This window comes from Heptranchias perlo, chromosome 1 (assembly GCF_035084215.1).
Source record: "Heptranchias perlo isolate sHepPer1 chromosome 1, sHepPer1.hap1, whole genome shotgun sequence".
In the NCBI taxonomy this organism is placed as follows: Eukaryota; Metazoa; Chordata; class Chondrichthyes; order Hexanchiformes; family Hexanchidae; genus Heptranchias; species Heptranchias perlo.
The window spans coordinates 148,717,158-148,739,220 of NC_090325.1; the positions used below are offsets into that span (position 1 = coordinate 148,717,158).

The window sequence follows — 22,063 nt, forward strand, 5'->3', positions numbered from 1 at the left end:
TAAATGTAGTTCGGATAAGGCCGATAGTTCTCAACCGTAATCCCTTGGCTTTTAACATAAAGTATACATAGCAGAGATATCTTCAATCACTTAAATGAATTTTGTTGAATCACTGTGAATGTTTACAGCGACATTGTAATTTTTAATTTATATATAAACTAATATATATTTATATGTGTGTATTTAGTCTATCGAGATGTGTTATTAGAAAAATGTGTTGCTTTTTATCTCTCTGCAAGAAGAGAATGGAAACCTTTTGGAGATCCTCACATTAATTTGTTTAATTCTTAAGGGATGTAAGAAGATACATACTGTGAAAGCTGTTTCTGACAAAATGATAATGGTCAGCATCTCTTGTGATGACTTTTTCCTTCAGGTATTCCTTTGTCTAATATGCTTACTGCAGGGTTAGGGTTTTATTCTTGCTGTGGGCCAGATGCATTTATAGTATTGGGTTTTTACCTATTGCACAAATTGGTACCAAGGGTAACATCTGTGAATGTGAACAACTCCCAAAAATCTAGCCACATGTCAGTACATCTGAGCAGAATAGCCATCAGCAGCGTGCGCATTTCTGATGACCACTAATGTGGCTGTCAGTAGATGTTACATTTACAGAGGTGATGTGTGTTTTTTTCCCCCCAGGTAAAAGATTTTCATTTTCTCTGGCCTTTTTAAAGTGACATTTTTCAGATACAATGCTGATACGTGGTATTAACGCTTTACATCCTAGTGAGAATGATGTAAAATGAAAATGAGTTGATGACTGATATAGATTTCAACACGGAGGCAGTGTTTTGTATTAATGCAGTTCAGAAAAGTGTGGAGTTTTAGTTTGTATTCCAAAAGCAAAAATTCAAGGTGATGATTGAGTTATGGCTTTGTTGGAGCAGTTTGTATATTTTGGTACAAAATTAGCAAAATAATTAGCTATAGAGCATATTCAGATTAATAAAACCAGTATGTATTCATAAAATGTAAAACATCTTGCATTACAACAACTTGCATTTATATAGCGCCTTTAACTTGGTAAAATGTCCCAAGGCGCTTCACAGGCTCGTAATCAGACAAAAATTGACATGAGCCACATATGGAGATATTAGGGCAGGTGACCGAAAGCTTGGTTAAAGAGGTAGGTGTAAGGAACATCTTAAAGGAGGAGAGAGGCAGTGAGGTTTAGGGAGGGAGAGCTTAGGGCCTATGCAGTTGAAGGCACGGTCGCCAATGGCGGAGCGATGAAAATTGGGGATGTGCAGAAGTCCAGAATTGATGGAGAATCAACAGATTCTACTAGCAACCTCAAGATGATCATTTTCATTGCAGTAGATTTCAACAGATGGAGGTTTTTATGTTGGCTGATTAATACTCACCCATTGTTCATCTGAACACACATTGTAAACTCACCAAAACTGCTTTTAAAAGATGGGATCATCAGTGAAAGCGAATCCAGTATCTTGAAATCTTTGATCCTGAAGTTGTCCTTAATGAATAGATCTTACAACAGATTGGTTTGACAGAATTCCTTGTACCTGAAAATGAGTCAGGTTCCTAAGAAGTGGATCAAACATTTTCTAGAGTCTGTTTAAACACTTTCAGAACTCTACTCTGTTAACAAAAATTAAATATACTTTCCTGAAGTGAATTTATGTTATTCTATATCAAAGAACTCTGTTATTAGAGTGTCTCTTATGAAAACACCCATAAATCAATAGGTTCCAGATTCAATAAGAATAGAATGGGGATGTTGCCACGGTCAAAGTAGCCCTAGCTGGTATTGTACATGAACCTAAACAGCAGAGTTATTTGCATGGGGTTAAGTGCCTTGTCAGATCTGTCATATATTCCTATATCTCTGGTGTGATCATAAGAACATAAAAGCTAGGAGCAAGAGTAGCCCATACTCCCCCTCGAGCCTGCTCGACCATTCAGTAAGTGACTGATCTTCCACCTCAACTCCACTTTCCCACCCTATCCCCATATCCCTCGATTCCTTGAGTGTCCAAATATCCATCGATCTCAATCTTTAATATACATAACGACTGAGCATCCACAACCCTCTGGGGTAGAGAATTCCAAAGATTCACAACCCTCTGAGTGAGACATTTTTCCTCATCTCGATCCCAGATGGCCGTCTCCTTGTCTTGAGTCAATGACCTCTAGTTCTAGACTCTTCATCTTAATAAAATATCAAATCCAAGCTTAAGATGAAAGAGTGCTGGCACCTTGAGCCCTAGTCCTTGCATAATAGAAGCTCTGAGGTTTGCCTTTATTTGTGAAGTGCAATGTGAACTCTCCGATCACAGCATATAATCAATTTCTGTAGGAAAGAAAAATCAATTCAGCCCACAATGCCACTGTGGTTTAATTTGCTGAAGCTCATAGTCACTCTTCACAGTTACAGTGACATTCAGCAGCCTTCTTGGATGAAGAGCTGTGGTGCAAAGGATGCTAAATAACAGTGAATACACTCATACATCTTACAGAAATGATTGTTAAGAGAATGGTTCACTGATCCTGAATTTAATGCTGCATGCCTTTCAATACAGGGAATCATTGCTGCACAGTACACACAATTGAATATTTTTCTTATTCTTACACATCCTGTACATATTAATCAACATAATGATCCAGGATATACAAACTAATGTGGACTTCTGCTTAGGCTTGTTTGTGATTAGTAGTGATTCTTCATTCTAGTGCAATTTTAGTGAGTGACAGGCTAGTCCCAGGTCCATTACTGGTGCTTGGTCAATTAATCCTGCACTAATTTTTCTTTACACAGCTTTCAAAATATATATTATTATTCCTATAAGATGCAGCTTGCATTTGTTTTTCCTGTAAATTACCATGCTTAGCAATAATGCACTAGTAATAAATATGATAATTAAAAATAGAGGAAATTACATGGCAATTAATAAAAATTAAATTAACTAGAATGAGCAGACAAAATATATTGAATAAAGTGCATTAGGTAGGGATAGAAGATGAGTGAAAATATTTTAGATCAAAATTAAAGCAATTATTCTTAAACTAAGAAGTTGCAAAGAGACCAGGATTTTGTGGTGTTCCTGGAAAAATACTTAAATGAGGAAGGTAAAGAGTTGAGTGCTAAATTGTTCCATATAGTTATTAAGATAAATAAAGAGCTGTTTGCTAAATTAACTTATATATGTAGCAAGATATTCACAAAGATTGCTATTTGGATTACTGCTTAAGATTGAGGTTGAATATGCTCATTTTTCTTTTGTTCATTCTCGGGATGTGGGTGTCGGTAGCAAGGCCGACATTTATTGCCCATCCCCAAGTTGCCTAAGCTGGTGGTGATGAACCACTGCAGTCCATGTGGTGATTTTTTTAATAACGATTTGATACAACTGAGTGGCTTGCTAGGCCACCTCAGAAGGCAGTTAAGAATCAAGCACTAATGTAGTCAGTATGCTCGAGATTTATACCACACTCAATATTTCTGCAAAATGTTTGTCCCTCCAATTTGATTATCTCAAACAGCTGTTGGTATACAGTTGCATATAAAGTATGGATGGATAAGTGTGAGGTGGTGCATTTTGGTAGGAAGAATAAGGAGGCCACATACTGCTTGGATAATAAGTCTGAATGGGATTGAGGAGCAGAGGGATCTAGGGGTTCAGATACACAAATCACTAAAAGTAGTGATGCAGGTTAATAAGGCCATAAACATAGGCACATCAAGCACGTGTGTTCATTTCTAGAGGGATAGAATTGAAAAGCAAATAAGTTATGATAAACTTGTACAGAACCTTGGTTAGACCACACTTGGAATATTGTGCACAGTTGTTCTGGTCTCCATATTATAGAAAGGATGTAGAGGCATTGGAGAAGGTGCAAAAAAGATTCACAAGGATGATGCCAGAACTGAGAGGAGATCCTTATCAGGAAAGGCTGAACAGGCTGAGGCTCTTTTCTCTAGAAAAGAGAAGGCTAAAGGGTGACCTGATAGAGGTCTTTAAGATAATGACAGCATAGACATAGAGAACATGTTTCCACTTGTGGGGGTGTCCAAAACTAGGGGTCATAAATATAAAATAGTCACTAATAAATTCAATAGAGAATTCAGGAGAAACTTCTTTACCTAAAGAGTGCTAAGAATGTGGAATGAGCTATCACAAGGAATAGTTGAGGCAAATAGCATAGATGCATTTAAGGGGAAGCTAGATAAGCACATGAAGGAGAAAGGAATGGAAGGGCATCCTGATAGGGTTAGATGAAGTAGGGAGAGAGGAGGCTCGTGTGGAGCATAAATGCCGGCGTAGACCAGTTCGGCCGAATGGCCCGTTTCTATGCTGTAGTTTTGATGTAACTCGATGTAAAGTGGAGAGCAAGGTAGCCATGCCTTATACTGTCCTCATCTTATTCATGTGCTTTCCAGCACAGGTCACCGGTTGGTATCGAGAAGGAATCTTGGCTAATTTTTCCCCCCTCTCTACTCCAGGGACATTGAGGCTAATTGTAATACTTCAGATACCTCAGCAGAGTCAAAGGATGAAACCTAGGCAATTGCTAAGAATTTGCTAAGATTTCTGGCTCACAGCTCTTGGCACCACACCACACCACACCACACAGTGCATTTACTGAATAAGACACTGTGAGAACTGTCAGAAATGTTCTGATGATGCGGGTCTCACATTGTGATCTAATTATTAGAACTATTTTTCCTATGAAAATCCCAAACCAAACATCCATAGACCAATTAATACTTATGGTTCCTCCAACTACACCGGAACTAAACCACTGAGGAATATAATGCACTATTAATACTATCTTACCCATTTATCTAATTATTTTTATTTGCCAGGTTTACTTTTTTGTGTGATACAAACAGAATGTGCAATGAAGTGCCATGGGATATAACTTATATCCCACTGTTGCCACTGCTCAAAAACTTACTTGCAACATTGACACTGGTGAATTGTCAGGTAAAAATTGACTCTGCACTTTGAGCAAGATGCAAAGATTGGTTCGGGTGCCAATTTACAAGATTCCTGGCAGAGCCATTTACTGATATATGAATACATTGGCTTCCAAAACAATAACATTTTAATCTCTTAAAAAGAACCATATGAAATTTAATCAAAAGCAAAAATCTGCAGAGATAGAATCATAGAAAATTCACAGAAGGAGGCCATTCAGCCCATTGTGTCTGCGCCGGCTGAAAATGAGCCACCCAGCCTAATCCCACTGTCCAGCCTTGTAGATTACGGCACTTCAGGTGCTCATCCAAGTACTTCTTAAATGTGATGAGGGTTTCTGCCTCTATCACCCTTTTAGGCAGTGAGTTTCAGACCCCCACTACCCTCTGGGTGAAAAAGATTTTTCCTCAGCTCTCCTAATCCTTCTACCAATCACTTTAAATCTATGCCCCCTTGTTATTGACTTCTCTGCTAAGGGAAATAGGCTCTTCCTGTCCACTCTATTTAGGCCCCTTTTGTACACCTCAATTAAATCGCTCCTCAGCCTCCCTTGTTCCAAAGAAAACAACCCCAGCCTATCTAATCTTTCCTCATAGCTAAAATTCTCCAGTCCTGACAACATCTCCTTTGTACCCTCTCTAGTGCCATCACATCGTTCCTATAATGTGGTGACCAGAACTGGACGCTGGACGCTGTACTCAAGCTGTGGCCCAACTTGTGTTTTATACAGTTCTAGCATAACCTCCCTGCTCTTATACTCTGTGCCTCGGCTAATAAAGGAAAGTATTCCATATGCCTTCTTGACCACCCGCTACCTTCAGGGATCTGTGGACATGCACTCCAAGGTCCCTCACTTCCTCTACACCTCTCATTATCCTCTCATTTATTGTGTATTCCCTTGCCTTGTTTGCCTTCCCCAAACGCATTACCTCACAGTTCTTTGGATTGAATTCCATTTGCCACTTTTCTGCCCACCTGACCAGTCCATTAATATCTTCCTGCAGTCTACAGCTTTCCACCTCACCATCAACCACACGGCCAATTTTTATATCAACTGCAAACTTCTTAATCATACCCCTACGTTTAAGTCCAAATCATTAATATATGCCACAGAAAGCAAGGGATTTAGTACTGAGCCCTCCAGAACCCCACTGGAAACAGCCTTCCGGTCTCTCAAACACCTGTCAACCCTTTGCTTTCTGCCACTGAGCCAATTTTGGATCCAACTTGCCACTTTCCCTTAGATCCCATGGTCTTGTACTTTTCTGAACAGCCTGCCTTGTGGAACTTGTCAAAAGCCTTGCTAAAATCCATGTAGACTACATCAAACGCACTACCCTCATCGAATCTCCTTGTTACCTCCTTAAAAAATTCAATCAAGTTAGGACATGACCTTCCCTTAACAAATCCACGCTGACTGTCCTTGATTACTCCGTGCCTTTCTAAGTGACCATTTATCCTGTCCCTCAGAATTGATTCCAATAATTTTCCCGCCACTGAGGTTAGACTGACTAGCCTGTAATTACTTGGTCTATCCGCCTCTCCCTTTTTAAACAACGTTAGCAGTCCTCCAATCCTCTGGCACCATGCCTGTATCCAGTGAGGATTGGAAAATGATGGTCAGAGCCTTTGCTATTTCCTCCCTTGCTTCTTTTAACAGCCTGGAATGCATTTCATCTGGGCCTGGTGATTTATCTACTTTCAAAGATGCTAATCCCCTTAATACTTCCTCTCTCACTATGTTTAACCCATCCAATATTTAACACTCCTCCTCCTTAACTACAATGTCTGCATCGTCCCCCTCTTCTGTGAAGACAGACACAAAGTATGCTGGAAACCTGAATTAAAAACAAAATGCTGGAAAGGCTCAGCAAGTCGGGCAGCATTTGTGGAAAAAGAAACAGTTAACGTTTCAGGTCGATGTCGTTCTGACGAGAGGTCTTCGACCTGAAATGTTAACTCTGTTTATTTCTCCACGGATGCTGCCTGACTATATGAAATTGCCAAATACTTTTGGTTTCAGAGTGCAATGAAAGATTGATTTCTGTCTTTTGCATGTAAATGTTTTACTGCTTCTTCTGAGTTTGTTTCTCTTTGTTTTCAGTTATTGTTGAATCACTGAAGGACATGCCACCAGTGAATGAGGAAACTATCCTTTTCAGAAAGGACAGCAACTCCGTTGGGAAGGTAATTGTATGAGAACAATTCTTAACAATTGATGAGACTTAAATTGTGTGAAACACTTCCTGGATTAATTTTGTGAATACTATAGTAAATCACTAATTTCTATTTATTTATATTTTGTTGGAGGAAGGGTTCTCAAACATTGAAATTGCAATTTAGTTAAACAAGAAGGTAGTTCATCCCCAGAATTGGAAGCTGTGCCCACACGTGGCTAAGTTGAAATTTGAAGATGGTGCTGGCCACCAGGTCAGCTTTTTTTTAATCTTCAGTAAGGTAGCACTAAGTTTTCTACCAAAACCAAGGTTTGAATGGCTTCTCAGTTTTGCTGAACAGGAATTTTAAAAAGGGATCGGTCCCAGGTTGGAATCATTCAGTGTTGAATCCAGTGAGGATTAGGCCACGGACTGTATTGAGCACTGTGTGACGATCACCTCTAGGTACTCAGCTCTGAGAATAGCAGTATGGATGACAGTATCATTCAATGTTCAATACAGTGAGGTAGGTGAGAATTGGGCATCATTCAAAACGGAATACAGTAGGTGTATGAAGGAAAAACATAAGTCAGTGCTGAATAAATATAGTGAGACGGGTGAGAGATACTATTGTACAGTACTGAATATAGCAGGATAATTGGGAGGCTGGCAATATTGCATGCTCAATATGGGTGGGTGAGACACATTGTTCAATGCTGAATATATCATGGCGGGTGAGAATCATTAGTCAACATAGAATACAATGGGTGCCTGAAAGGCTGTCAAAATAAAGTACTAGATGCAGTGAGAGGGATAATTAGTTACAGAATACAATGGGTAGATGAGAGGCATTGTTCAGTGCTGAAAGTAATGAGGTGGATGAGAGGCATCATTAAATGCGGAGTACAGTGGTGGGTGGGAAGTGTCACTCCAACCTGAGTGCAAAGGATGGGTGAGAGGCGCTATCCAATAACGAATATAAGAGATGAGAATCACGTATTACACAGTGTGACATATAGAGGGATAAATGAGAATTGAATACTGAATACAGTGTCATGCAGTTGTTGGGTGATGGGTATGAGAACATAAGAAATAGGAGCAGGAATAGACCATACAGCCCCTCGAGCCTACTCCGCCATTCAATCAGATTACGGCTGATCTTCGACCTCAACTCTACTTTCTTGCCCGATCCCCATACCCCTTGATTTCCCCTAGAGTCCAAAAATCTATCCATCTCAGCCTTGAATATGTTCAATGACTCAGCATCCATAGCCCTCTGGGGTAGAGAATTCCAAAGATTCACAACCCTCTGCGTGAAGAAATTCCTCCTCCTCATCTCAGTCTTGAATGGCTGACTCCCTTATCCAGGGGAAACAATCTCTCAGCATCTACCCTGTCAAGCCCCCTCATAATCTTATATGTTTCAATGAGATCACCTCTTATTCTTCTAAACTCCAGAGAGAATAGGCCCATTCTACTCAACCTCTCCTCATAGGACAATCCTCTCCTCATAGGACAATCCTCTCCTCATAGGACAATCCTCTCATCCCAGGAATTAATCTAGTGAATCTTCATTGTACCGCCTCCAAGGCAAGTATATCCTTCCTTAGATAAGGAGACCAAAACTATACGCAGTACTCCAGGTGTGGTCTCATCAATGCCCTGTACACCTGTAGTAAGACTTCCTTACTCTTGTGCTCCAACCACCTTGCAATAAAGGCCAACATGCCATTTGCTTTCCTAATTGCTGTACCTGCATACTAACTTTTTGTGTTTCTTGTACGAGGACACCCAAGTTTCTCTGAACACCAACATTTAATAGTTTCTCACCATTTAAAAAATATTCTGTTTTTCTATTCGTCCTACCAAAGTGAATAACCTCACATTTCCCCACATTATACTCCATCTGCCACCTTGCCCACTCACTTAACCTGTCTATATCCCTTTGCAGACTCTTTGTGTCCTCCTCACAGCTTAGTTTTGTATCGTCAGCAAATTTGGATACATTGCATTCGATCCCTTCATCTAAGTCATTAATATAGATTGGGCCGCAGCTATTTACAATCACCGATCCTTGCGGCACCCCACTAGTTACAGCCTGCCAACCTGAGAGTGACCCGTTTATCCCATATTATATCCATGCTAATATATTACCCCAACAAACCCTCACCTTATGTAACAACTTTTTATGTGGCACCTTATTGAATGCCTTTTGAAAATCCAAATTTACTACATCCACTGGTTCCCCTTTATCTACCCTGCTAATTACATCCTCTAAAAACTAATAAATTGTCCAACACAATTTTCCTTTCATAAAACCATGTTGACTCTGCCTAATCATATTATGATTTTTTTAAGCGCCCTGTTACCACTTCCTTAATAATGGTGATTTAATGCTGAATACAGTAGGTGGGTGAGAAGGATAATTTAGTGCTGAATACAGTGGGTGAGAAGAATGATTTAGTGCTGAATACAGTGGGTGGGCAATGAGGATGATGTAGTGCTGAATTCAGGGGTGGGTGAAGGGGTGATTTAGTACTGAATACAGTGGGTGGTTGATGGGGATGATAAGAACATAAGAAATAGGAGCAGGAGTAGGCCAATCGGCCCCTCGGGTTTGCTCCGCCATTTAATAAGATCATGGCTGATCTGATCCTAACCTCAAATCTAAATTCATGTCCAATTTCCTGCCCGCTCCCCGTAACCCCTAATTCCCTTTACTTCTAGGAAACTGTCTATTTATGTTTTAAATTTATTCAATGATGTAGCTTCCACAGCTTCCTGGGGCAGCAAATTCCACAGACCTACTACCCTCTGAGTGAAGAAGTTTCCCCTCATCTCAGTTTTGAAGGAGCAGCCCCTTATTCTAAGATTATGCCCCCTAGTTCTAGTTTCACCCATCCTTGGGAACATCCTCACCGCATCCACCCGATCAAGCCCCTTCACAATCTTATATGTTTCAATAAGATCGCCTCTCATTCTTCTGAACTCCAATGAGTAGAGTCCCAATCTACTCAACCTCTCCTCATATGTCCACCCCCTCATCCCCGGGATTAACCGAGTGAACCTTCTTTGTACTGCCTCAAGAGCAAGTATGTCTTTTCTTAAGTATGGAGACCAAAACTGTATGCAGTATTCCAGGTGCGGTCTCACCAATACCTTATATAACTGATGATGTAGTGCTGAATTCAGGGGTGGGTGATGGGGTGATTTAGTACTGAATACAGTGGGTGGTTGATGGGGATGATTTATTGCTGAATACAGTAGGTGATTTAGTGCTAAATACAATGACAGGTGGGAAGGATGGTTTAGTGCTCTATACACTGGGTGGATATTGGGGATGATTTAGTGCTGAACACAGTTGATGGATGCGAAGGAGATTTACTGATAAATACAGTGGGTGGGTGAGAAGGATGATTTATTGCTGAATACAGTAGGTGGGTGCGAAGGAAGAGTTAGTGCTGAATACAGTGGGTAATAGGGCTGATTTATTGCTGCATATAGTGGGTGGTTGATGGGGCTGATTGTGCTTAATACGGTGGGTCGGTGCGAAGGATGATTTAGTGCTGAATATAGTGGGTGGGTGAGAGGATGATTTAGTGCTGAATACATCAGGTTGGTGATGGGGATGATTTAGTGCTTAATACAGTGGGTGGTTGATGGGGATGATTATGTGCTTAATACAGTGGGATGGTGCGAAGGATGATTTAGTGCTGAATACATCGGGTTGGTGTTGGGGATGATTTAGTGCTGAATACCAGCGGGTTGGTGATGGGGTGATTTATTGCTGAGTACAGAGGGGTGGGTGAGAAGAGTAATTTAGTGCTGAATACAGTGGGTAATAGGGTTGATTTAGTGCTAAATACAGTGGGTAGGTGCGAAGGAAGATCCAGTGCTAAATACAGTGGGTCGCTGATGGGGATGAGTTCGTGCTGATAACAGTGGGTGAGTGAGAGGGGTGATTTAGTGCTGAGTACATTGGGTGATGGGGATGATTTAATGCTGAATATAAGATAATGAAGCAGTCCGTGCCTGCATGCAGCAAGACCTGGCTTGGGCTGAAAAGTGGCAAGTAACATTCGCACCAGACAAGTGCCAGGCAATGACCATCTCCAACGAGAGAGAATCTAACTACCTCCCCTTGACATTCAACGGCATTGCCGTCACCGAATCCCCCACCATCAACATCCTGGGGGTCACCATTGACCAGAAACTTAACTGGACCAGCCACACAAATACTGTGGCTACAAGAGCAGGTCAGAGGCTGGGTATTCTGCAGCGAGTGACTGACCTCCTGACTCCCTAAAGCCTTTCCACCATCTACAAGGCACAAGTCAGAAGTGTGATGGAATACTCTCCACTTGCCTGGATGAGTGCAGCTCCAACAACACTCAAGAAGCTCGACACCATCCAGGACAAAGCAGCCTGCTTGATTGGCACCCCATCCACCACCTTAAACATTCACTCCTCCAACATCGGCGCACCATTGCTGCAGTGTGTATCATCCACAGGATGCACTGCAGCAACTCGCCAAGGCTTCTTCGACAGCACCTCCCAAACCCGTGACCTCTACCACCTAGAAGGACAAGGGCAGTAGGCACATGGGTACAACACCACCTGCACGTTCCCCTCCAAGTCACACACCATCCCGACTTGGAAATATATCGCTGTTCCTTCATCGTTGCTGGGTCAAAATCCTGGAACTCCCTACCTAACAGCACTGTGGGAGAACTTTCACCACACGGACTGCAGGGGTTCAAGAAGGCGACTCACCACCACCTTCTCAAGGGCAATTAGGAATGGGCAATAAATGCTGGCCTTGCCAGCGACGCCCACATTCCATGAACGAATAAAAAAAAATACAGTGGGTAATGGGGGTGATTTAGTGCTCAATGCAGTGGGTGCGTGAAAAGGCTAATTTAGTGTTGAATACAGTGGGTGATGGGGATGATGTGGGGCTGAATACAGTGGGTGGTGATGGGGATGATTTGTTGCTGAATACCGTGAGTGGGTGAGAAAGGTAATTTAGTGCTGAATACAGAGGATGGGCGAGAAGGACAATTTAATGCTGAACGCAATGGGTATTGGGGATGATTTAGTGCTGAATTTAGTGGGTGGGTGATGGAGATGATTAAGTGCAGAATACAGTGGGTAATGGGGGTGATATTGTGCTAAATACAGTGAATACAGTGTGGTTAAAAAGGATGTTTTAGCACTTAATATGATAGGTGGGTGGTGGGAATGATTTAGTGTTGAATACAATAAGTAATGGGGATGATTTAGTGCTGAATACAGTGTGTGATGAGATGATTAATACTGAATACTGTGGGTAGGTGGAGGGGATGATTTAGTGTTGAATACAGTGAGTAATGGGGATGATTAATGCTGAATACTGTGGGTAGGTGGTGGGGATGATTTAGTGCGGAATATAGTGGGTAATGGGGATGATTTAGTGGGTGAGAAGTGCGATTTATTGCTAAATACAGTAGGTAGGTGAGAAGGATGATTTAGTGCTGAATACAGTGGATAATGGGAATTATTTCATGCTGAATACAGTAGGTGGATGATGAAGATGGTTTACTGCTGAATGCCGTGGGCAGCTGAGATCCATCATTCAGTGCGAAGTACAGTGTGTGGAGGAGAGGCCTCATTCATTGAATACAATGGGTAACTTTGGGTAGAATATTAAGGTGTGTAGTGTGGACAATGCTGTATAAAACGAAAAGAACTGTGGTGTTCTTGTACAAAATCCTAGTTATGCCTCATCTGGAATACTATGTCCAATTTTGGGCCATGCAAATTCTCTGGAAAGCTTAAAGGAGGGCCACTAGAGTGATTCCTAATTTAAAAGCCCTTAGCATGATAGGCTTAAAGAACTGGGTCTTTTTACTCTAGAAAAGCATATTCTTTGGGGTGATTTAATTGAAGTATTTAAAATGTGGACAGACTATTTGAACTAGATAGGTTAGGGGAAATGAGCAGTTATACGTATCAGCTATGTAAGCATAGTACTGTGTTGGATGTCAGGGGTTTTTTCTTTATGCAGGGGCTTATCGATGCTTGCAACAAGTTGCAGGCTCTTGTGGTGAGTGCAGATTCACTCCAACAGTTCAGTAAGGAGCTGAACAAATTCCTTGCTGCGACTAATATCACTGGGTACAAAAAGTAGGTGGGATGTTGGGTATGTATCTCATGGTCACTGTGATCTCTGGAACTTGTTCTGATTGCCTTAGTGGGGTCAGAGAGGAATTTCCCAGATTTATGTCCCCCTAGGGTTTTTTATCTTTATTTTTGCCTCTCCCAGGAGATTACATAACTGCTGGTGGGAGAGATCATTGGGGCCATGACACTTAGTTGCATTTCGACTGTTTGGATAAACTGGTCTTTTCCTGTCTGTCTGTGTTTTTGTACATTTGTATAGGAACAGGCCATTTAGCCCCTCAAGCCTGTTCCGCCATTCAATGAGATTATGGCTGATCTGTTTCCTAACTCCATATATCCTCCGTATCCCCATATCCCTTAATACCTTTGGTTAACAAAAATCTATCAATATCAGATTTTAAAATGAACAATTAAGCTAGCATCAACTGCTGTTTGTGGAAGAGAGTTCCCTGTGCGTGTAGAAGTGTTTCCTAATTTCACTCCATTAGCCTTTTTGATTTATTTTCTGTGCCTATCCGTAACATTTTAATGATCTACGTACATGGACCCCTAAGTCTCTTTGGACCTCCACTGTTTTGAACTTTTCACCATTTAGAAAGTACTCTGATCTATTCCTTTTTCGGTCCGACATGTATGACCTCACACTTAGCTACGTCGAAATCCATTTGTCATAGTATTGCCCATGAACACCTTGAATCTATTAATATCTCGCAGTAATTTTATGCTTCCATCTACACTGCTTACAATGCTGCCTATCTTTGGGTCATCAGTAAACTTGGATATGTGACTCTCTATCCCGTCATCTAAGTCGTTAATAAATACACTGAATAGTTGAGGCCCCAAACCACACCCCTGTGGGACACCACTAGTCACATCCTGGCAATTTGAGTACCTGCCCATCATTCCTACTCTCTGTCTCCTGCCCCTCAGCCAGTTTCCTAACCAGGTCAATAATTTGTCCTCAATTCCATGAGCTTCAACTTTAGCTAACAGTCTCCTATGAGAGACTTTATCGAATGCCTTCTGGGAGTCCATATAAACAACATCCATAGACATTCCCATGTCCACTACTTTAGTCACCTCTTCAAAAAAACATTCAATCAGGTTCGTCAGGCATGACCTACCCTTTACAAATCCATGCTGGCTCTCTCTGATTAGCTGAAAATTTTCAAGGTGTTCAGTCACTCTACCTTTAATTATAGACTCTAGTAATTTCCTGACAACAGATGTTAGGCTAACTGGTCTACAATTCCCTGGTTTCCCCCTCTCATCTTTCTTAAATAGCGGAGTGATGGGTAATTTTCCAATCTAAAGGAACGGTTCCTGAATCGAGAGAACTTTGGCAGGTTATAGTTAGGGCATCTGCAATATTCTCACCTACTTCCTTTAAACCCTGGGATGGAAACCATCTGGTCCTGGGGATTTGTCATTGTTTAGTGCCATCATTTTCTTCATTATTGTTAATTTGCTTATGTTAATTAGGGTGAGTCCCTGCCTGTGATTCAAAATTAGTTTCCTTGGGGTATCCGACATGCTATCCTCTTCCTCTACTCTAAATACCAATGTAAAGTAATTATTTAACATGTCCGCCATTTCGTTATATTCATTTACAATATTACCACTATCAATTTTTAAGGGACCAACATTGCTCTTGACCACCTTTTTCCTAATATGAGAGTTCTGCATTACACACTATGGAATATGACACGTTGGCATTATTCTTTAATGAATATTCTGAGTTGGGTGAATAGCATTTTTCTTTGCTGAGTACCATGAAATTTGTTACCTCTTTCTATGGCAGTTTGAGGCTGCAAGGCAGGAAATGTACATTAGACTACTGCAAAAATATTGTTGTGAATCTCCTGCTGTTTTACATTTAAATGAAAAGTGAGTGTATTTGTCAGGTGTGTCATTTGATACCTCTTCGTGCATGAATTGATTCAGAATAGTTCTCTATGCTAAGCCCAGGGGAATTTTCTTCCAGCTTGAACCATCCTGGCACAAACTAAAAGCTATTTTTTAAGCTGAACGCACTGCTTTTCTGTGAAATATATCAACTACTGTTCAGTATTTTCTTAAAAGTAGGTTCACCGAGAGGTACTTAACCATTGCACAATGTGCTGTCCTGTTGCAATTTTTTTGTATACATTTGTTTGCAGGGCTCCTTTCGGAACCCTCTAAATAACTATTTTAGTGTCAGTGTGAAGTGAATCCACTATGATGATTAAAGTGGAACATGGGGTAAGTACAATGAAGAATTTTCAGTGCTCTCTTCTGCATGAGCTTGTTGGTTGATGTTCTATGAACTGCAGACTAAATAGCCTCCCATTCGTCATCTGAAATTGCATAATTAAGATTGACTGCACCAGACTGCATAAGTGAGACAAGCTTGTTACATCCATAGAAATTAATATAGAACAGAGCTGTGAAATCAAATCAGCTTCCTCAACCGAATCAACTAAAAAAGGATTCCTGCTGGAACACCAGCATAGAACCCAAAGTATGGCTTTTGATGTGGGAGGGAAATGCTGGACCTGGAGATAACTTTTAAAGAAAAAATGTCCAGGCTATCTTTGAGAGAATACTTGTAGTTTAGGAAAAGGCAGGATTGGATCAATTCGCTAGTGGCAAGTCGGGGTGCTGCAAAATCATACCATCTGCAGAAATGCTATAATATTGAGCAGGATTTGCAGATTGATCCAAAAGAGGGAAAAGGCAGAATGACCATCCTAGTGAACATAACATAAGAACATAAGAAATAGGAGCAGGAGTAGGCCATACGGCCCCTCGAGCCTGCTCTGCCATTCAATAAGATCATGACTGATCTTCAACCTCAAATCCACTTTCCCACCCGATCTTCATATCCCTTGATTCCCTTAGAGTCCAAAAATCTATTGATCTTAGTCTTGTGGAATATAAAAATGTAGCATATCTCACCAGATCTGCATGACTTCTCCGAAGCATCAACCATATTGGGGACTGGTAAGTCGCTCAAAAATGGAAAATATGAAATAGGAACAGGGGATGAGGCAACCTATTGCATCTCCACCCAAGGAAGGTGTGTATCCGTTACACATGTCCAGTCTAGAAGCTAGCACAACCCAAAAATAATACAGGCATTTTGGATTGGGCTACATTATTCTAATCATTGGAATACCTACCACTCCATATGAAGTATACAATCTTCTGATCCAATTCCAAAAAGATGGGATGGAGAATATGGGCCAGGAAGCATTCAAATCAAATGCAGCAGACAGGAAGAATATTTATTTTTATAATCGAATACATAGGAACAGGAACAGGAGCAGGCCATTCAGCCCCTCGAGCCTGTTCTGCCATTCAGTTAGATCATGGCTGACCTCCAGCTTAACTCCATTTACCCGCCTTGGTTCTATATCCCTTAATTCCCTTACCTAACAAAAATTAATCTTAGTTTTGAAATTTTTTATTGACTTATTTCAACAGCTTTTTGGGAGGGAGAGTTCCAGATTTCCACTTACCTTTGTGTGAAGAAGAAGAAATCGTTTCTCTCTATCTACCCTATTAAATCCTTTAATCATCTTAAACACCTCAATTAGATCACCCCTTAATCTTCTATATTCAAGAGAATACAAGCCGAGTCTATGCAACCTGTTGTCATAATTTAACTCTTTTAGCCCCGGTATCATTTTAGAGAATCTGCGCTGCACCCCCTCCAAGGCCAGTATGTCCTTCCTGAGGTGCGGTGCCCAGAACTGAACGCAGTATTTCAGATGCGGCCTAACCAGAGCTCTGCACAGCTGTAGCTAACATTCCGTTAGCCTTTTTAATTATTTTTTGTACCTGTCTACAGTTTTTAGTAATTTCTGTACAGGAACCCCTAAATCTCTCTGCTCCTACACGGTTTCTAGCTTCTCAACATTTAGAAAATACTCTGATCAATCTTTTCTTAGAACCAAAGTGGATGACCTCACACTTCCCCACATTGAACTCCATCTGCCACAGTTTTGCTCACTCACTTAATGTCCTTTGCAACTTTCTGCTCCCATATGCAGTACTTACTGTGTCACCTAACTAGTGTCGTCAGCATACTTGGATATTCGGCTCTCTATTCCTTCTTCTAAGTCATTGATAAATATAGTGAAAATCTGAGACCCTAGTACAAATCCCTGGAGGACACGATTAATCACATCCTGCCAATTGGAGTACATGCCCATTATTCCTACTCTTGGTATCCTACCCTCCTAACCAATTCCCTGATCATGTCAAAAGGTCGCCGCCAATTCCATGCGCTTTCATTTTGCTAACAGTCTCTTATGTGGAACCTTCTGGAAGTCCATATTAGTAACATCCGTAGTGACTCCCTTATCTACCATGCTAGTGACCGCCTCAAAAAAGTCAACTTGGTTAGTTAGACATGACCTACCCGTTACAAATCCTTGTTGGCTTTCTATGATCAGTTCAGTGCTCACTTACTCTGTCCCTAATGATAGATTCTAATAACTTCCCCAAAACAGACGTTAGACTAATAGGTCGATAATTTTTTAGTTTATCTTTCCCACCCTTCTTAAATAATGGAGTGACATTGCCAATTTTCCAATCCAATCCTGAATCAAGAGTTTTGGAAGATCATGACTAAAGCATCTACAATTTCTTCACCTACTTCTTTTAACACCCTGGGTTGGAAACCATCGGGTCCTGGAGCTTTTTCAATCTTCAGTCTCATTGTTTTCTCCATTACCATTTTTAAAATTTATTAAATCTAGTATATTCCTCCCTTGATTTATTTTTAGTTTTCCTCATATCTCTGATAGTTTAACCTCTTCCTCTACTGTGAAGACTGATATAAAGTAATTATTTAGCAAGTCGCCATTTCCCTTATTTTCAATTAGTATCATCTGCGTCTGTCTTTAAGGGGCCCACATTACCGTTAGCCACCCTCTTTCTCTTAATATACTTGTAAGAACTTTGTGCTTCCTTGATATCCCTCACACGTTTTTTCTCGTATTCCTTTTTGCAGCTGTCTACTTTCTTTGTATCCCTTTGTTGTTCTTTATATCTCCCCCAGTCCGTGGGATCTCCACTATTCTTTGCATTTGTATAAGCCCTTTTTGTTTTATACTATCTCTCACCTCTTTTGTTGACCAAGGTTGTTTAATTAAATTGTTTAGTTAAAGAGCTCTTGCCCTCTAGGGGTATGTACAGGTCTTGTATTGTAGCAGATACTTCTTTGAAGACCTCCACTGTTCATCTGTAGTTTTATATTTCAACGGATCCGCCCAGTTTACTATGATCAACTTTTGCCTCATCCCTTCAAAGTCAGCATTACCTAAATTTAAAATCGTGGTTTGTGACTCACCCTTCTCCCTCTCAAACCTAATATTGAATTCAATCATGTTATGGTCACTGTTAGGTGTTCCCTTACCATTAGATTATTGACTAATTCTGGCTCATTGTTCATCACTACATCTAGTACGACTTGTCCTCTTGAACATGCTCTTCCAGAAAACTGTCTCGTACACACTCAAGAAATTTACTGCCTTTCGCATTTGAGCTGTTCTGCTTCTCCCAGTCTATATGAAAATTAAAGTTTCCCATTATAACCACACTGATTTTGAAAAAAGCTTCTCTGATCTCTGTATTTATGCGTCCCCCATACTTCATCACTGCCAGCAGGAGATCTGTAGACAACTCCCACCAAAGTCTTGCATCATTCTATTCTTCAGTTCTCCTCAGAGAGTTTCTACTGCCTGTTCACCCTTACTGATATCTCCTCTTTCTAATTATGTAATAGAGTAGTTTATCAATATGGCTATTCCTCCCTGTCCTTTCTAAGTCCTTATAACCTGGAATATTTATCTCCCAGTCATGCCCAGCTTTTTAGCCAGGTTTAGTGTTGGCTGCTACATCATACCCTTTCAGCTAGATTTGTGCTTCTAATTCACTTGTTTTATTCCTTATGCTACATGCGTTTGTGTATAGAACTCTTATTTGGGCAACAGACCCTACCCTGCCCTTTTGCCCTGATGCTGTTTTAATATGTCACCCTTCTTGATTTTCGTCACTTCTGTCATATTTTTATCAGGAAATAATAATAAAATAACTTTTTTTCTGAACCTGAAGTACTTATATTACCTTCAGTACTATTTATGATCTGGACTTTGCACTCATCCCTTTTTTTAATCTTTAGGCTATTTTCATTTTTATTATTATTTCTGCCTGAGTGCCACCCCCCACCCTTTGTTAGTTTGTCAATTGTCTGCCAGAAATAATTGTCTCCTGAAGGAAGGGAGGTAAGTACCCTTCCTTGTGGGAAAGGCTGGTACCTCCAGTAGTTTGTTTAGAGGATTTAAGTCTCAATTCAATTTCAATGAATGAACATTCATTGAGGCCCAGAAAATACATTGTATCTCAGAAAAGAGGCCATGAATGTTTTAATGTTTTTGTTAATTGACGTGATGTAGAGTAGTGTTTTTCTTGGTGAGAAAATATTTAGATGTGAGAGAATTTTCACCAAATATTTCTACATATCCAAAAAATCACCACAAAATTTTCCAAAAAAAAAACTCCACAGAACTCAACTAAACCCTTTTTGTACTTGGTTTTCTCCTATGATTATATTTGTAAAGGATTTATCAAACTTGTTTTGATTGCTGCCTCCTTTTAATTAACAGGTATTTGAAGTGTTTGGTCCAGTTTCTCATCCATTCTACGTTATACGTTTCAATTCTGTTGAAGATATTGTCACAAAGGGAATCGAGATGAAGGAGGTGTTATACTTTGCCCCTGCAGTGAAGGATTTCACCCAGTACATCTTTACAGAGCAACTGAAGCAGTAAGTTAATTTTCACACATTTTGCACTCCATTTCACAATATAAAAATTCTTCAGAAAAGAAAAGAATTTTTATTATTCCAGCAGTGTCTTCATGTTGTAGCATAGCCAAACAAGGCTATTTTTCAATTCATGTTTTATTTTCATTTTCAGTGGATGCTTGGTGACTTTGTGCAGCAGTAATGATTAAAGACTGAGGCAGGATATTCAATGACTTTGGCTTATTGGTTTGTCTCTTCAATACCTACTGAGTGTGTTTTGAAAAAAATGAATTTGTTTTTTAGATTTAAAAAAAATCCATGACTATTTAATTCATATGCAAGTAGGTAATCGCCCAGTGCTTTAACCCAAAACCAGTTTTGTAAATTTTTCTTTGTAACACTTTAAAAAATAAGGTATGGTGTTACGATGCATGATTTGTGTAAGCTCAGTAGGAAACCTGCAGAAGGCTTTCCCTTTCCGATCCTGAAAGTTTCCTATGATTTTAAAGCTGACTTCTACAAAATGTTGAAGTTCTTTGACCCCTGATTCAGCATTATCTGTCACAAGAAAGATTATATTTTCAATAGTGGATTCCATCTTTCTGGGCAGATTTCAAGATTAATAATATATGTAGGAAGGTAGATTTTATGTAGCATATGTGAATTTTAGGTATCTGGGCAAATGCAAAGTTGTTGATGAGTTTTGAGATTGAAGGAATCCGTTGGGGCCTGAGCAGTGTCAGTGAATATGTCAGAACCTTGTTAGATTAGGAATAGCTGTTTTGTTTTTAGTTATTACCATCCAACATTTGTACACCTGCATAAATCACGTGTAAGCAAGGATGGATAGAAGAAGGGTTCCTAACATGTCTGTGTCAAAGACTTAGCATTAAAATGTTACCAAAGATGCATATAGATAGAAGATCAGTCAGGGGAATAAAGCATGAAATGAGACATGATCAGATGGTTAACAGAGACATGGAACAGGGGTCTGTAGTTTGGTTTATCTGGGATTAATTGCTCTTTACTAGTTTTAACTCACTGGAATCTTCCAAGTACTTATGAAGCTAATTTTGAGATCATGAAAACTAGACAAGTTAAAAAGATGGCCTAGCCATGAGTCTCTTGGATTAAAAATAAATGTCTTCCTTTGTCATTGGTATTAAAAATGGATTTCAAGGAGAAACTAGGTGGCACAATTAGTTGGAACATTGTCCTTTCATTTTTAGGACCTGGGTTTAAATACAGCTTAGACTAGGACTGAATCCTCTCTGCCGGTCATGAGGGAACTATGTGAAATGTGGTTAGGGATTATAAACTGATTTTAGTGGGCACCAGCCCTTTGGACAAAGATGGGTATAAGTTAATACAAATTGACAAGTGTCGCTGAAGGCTGCGAAGTGGATGGGTGGTTTGGGAACTAGAAATGTTAAAATGGTGCAGTATGAGTTGCTCTTTAAGAACTTAAAAGAATCAGGTGAGGAAACACTTTGGTCATTTGAGCCCATACTCCTGTCTGTGTTAGAAGCATAGCCTTGCTGAAATTAGCCTATTATTTTCTCCTGGTTTAGTTTGGCTCCTTAACCTCTCCCCATAATTTGTGTTTCTATCTTCTCTGTACACTCTTCAAAGCCTCAGTGACCTTCGTTGTGTATTTTCTGTTTGTGTACATTAACTTTTATCATCTGTTAGTCCTTACTCTCTCTGCTTAATTGGTCAAGATTTTTTTTAAATACCATCAGTCTCCCTAATTTTGATCACCTGGTCATGTAGCTTGTATTCTGAGGTTGAGGAAGCACAGAAGACTTTGTCTGGACTTTTCAGGCAGTGCCAGGTATTTCTCTTGTGCTCAGGACGAAAGATGACCCCTGTAAACAAGCCATGATTCCCTTTCAACTGAAGTGGGACCTTACGTTCACAACATCTGGTAATGTAACATTACACAGGGTAAAACGGACCTCGTGATGCTGTAATATGCTCTCTAGAAATCTCGTGCTTCTTTTCAT

The 22,063-nt window shown here is 40.2% G+C and overlaps 1 protein-coding gene across 1 annotated transcript in view; it reads left to right on the top strand.

Annotated features, from left to right (window-relative positions):
• naf1 (nuclear assembly factor 1 homolog (S. cerevisiae)) overlaps positions 1–22,063 on the top strand; it is a 244,372-nt gene that overhangs the window by 129,688 nt on the left and 92,621 nt on the right. Inside the window, exons 5-6 of the mRNA XM_067968758.1 lie at positions 7,051–7,133; positions 19,918–20,078. Of these exons, the coding sequence (XP_067824859.1) occupies positions 7,051–7,133; positions 19,918–20,078 (244 nt within the window). The remainder of the gene's footprint in view (positions 1–7,050; positions 7,134–19,917; positions 20,079–22,063) is intronic.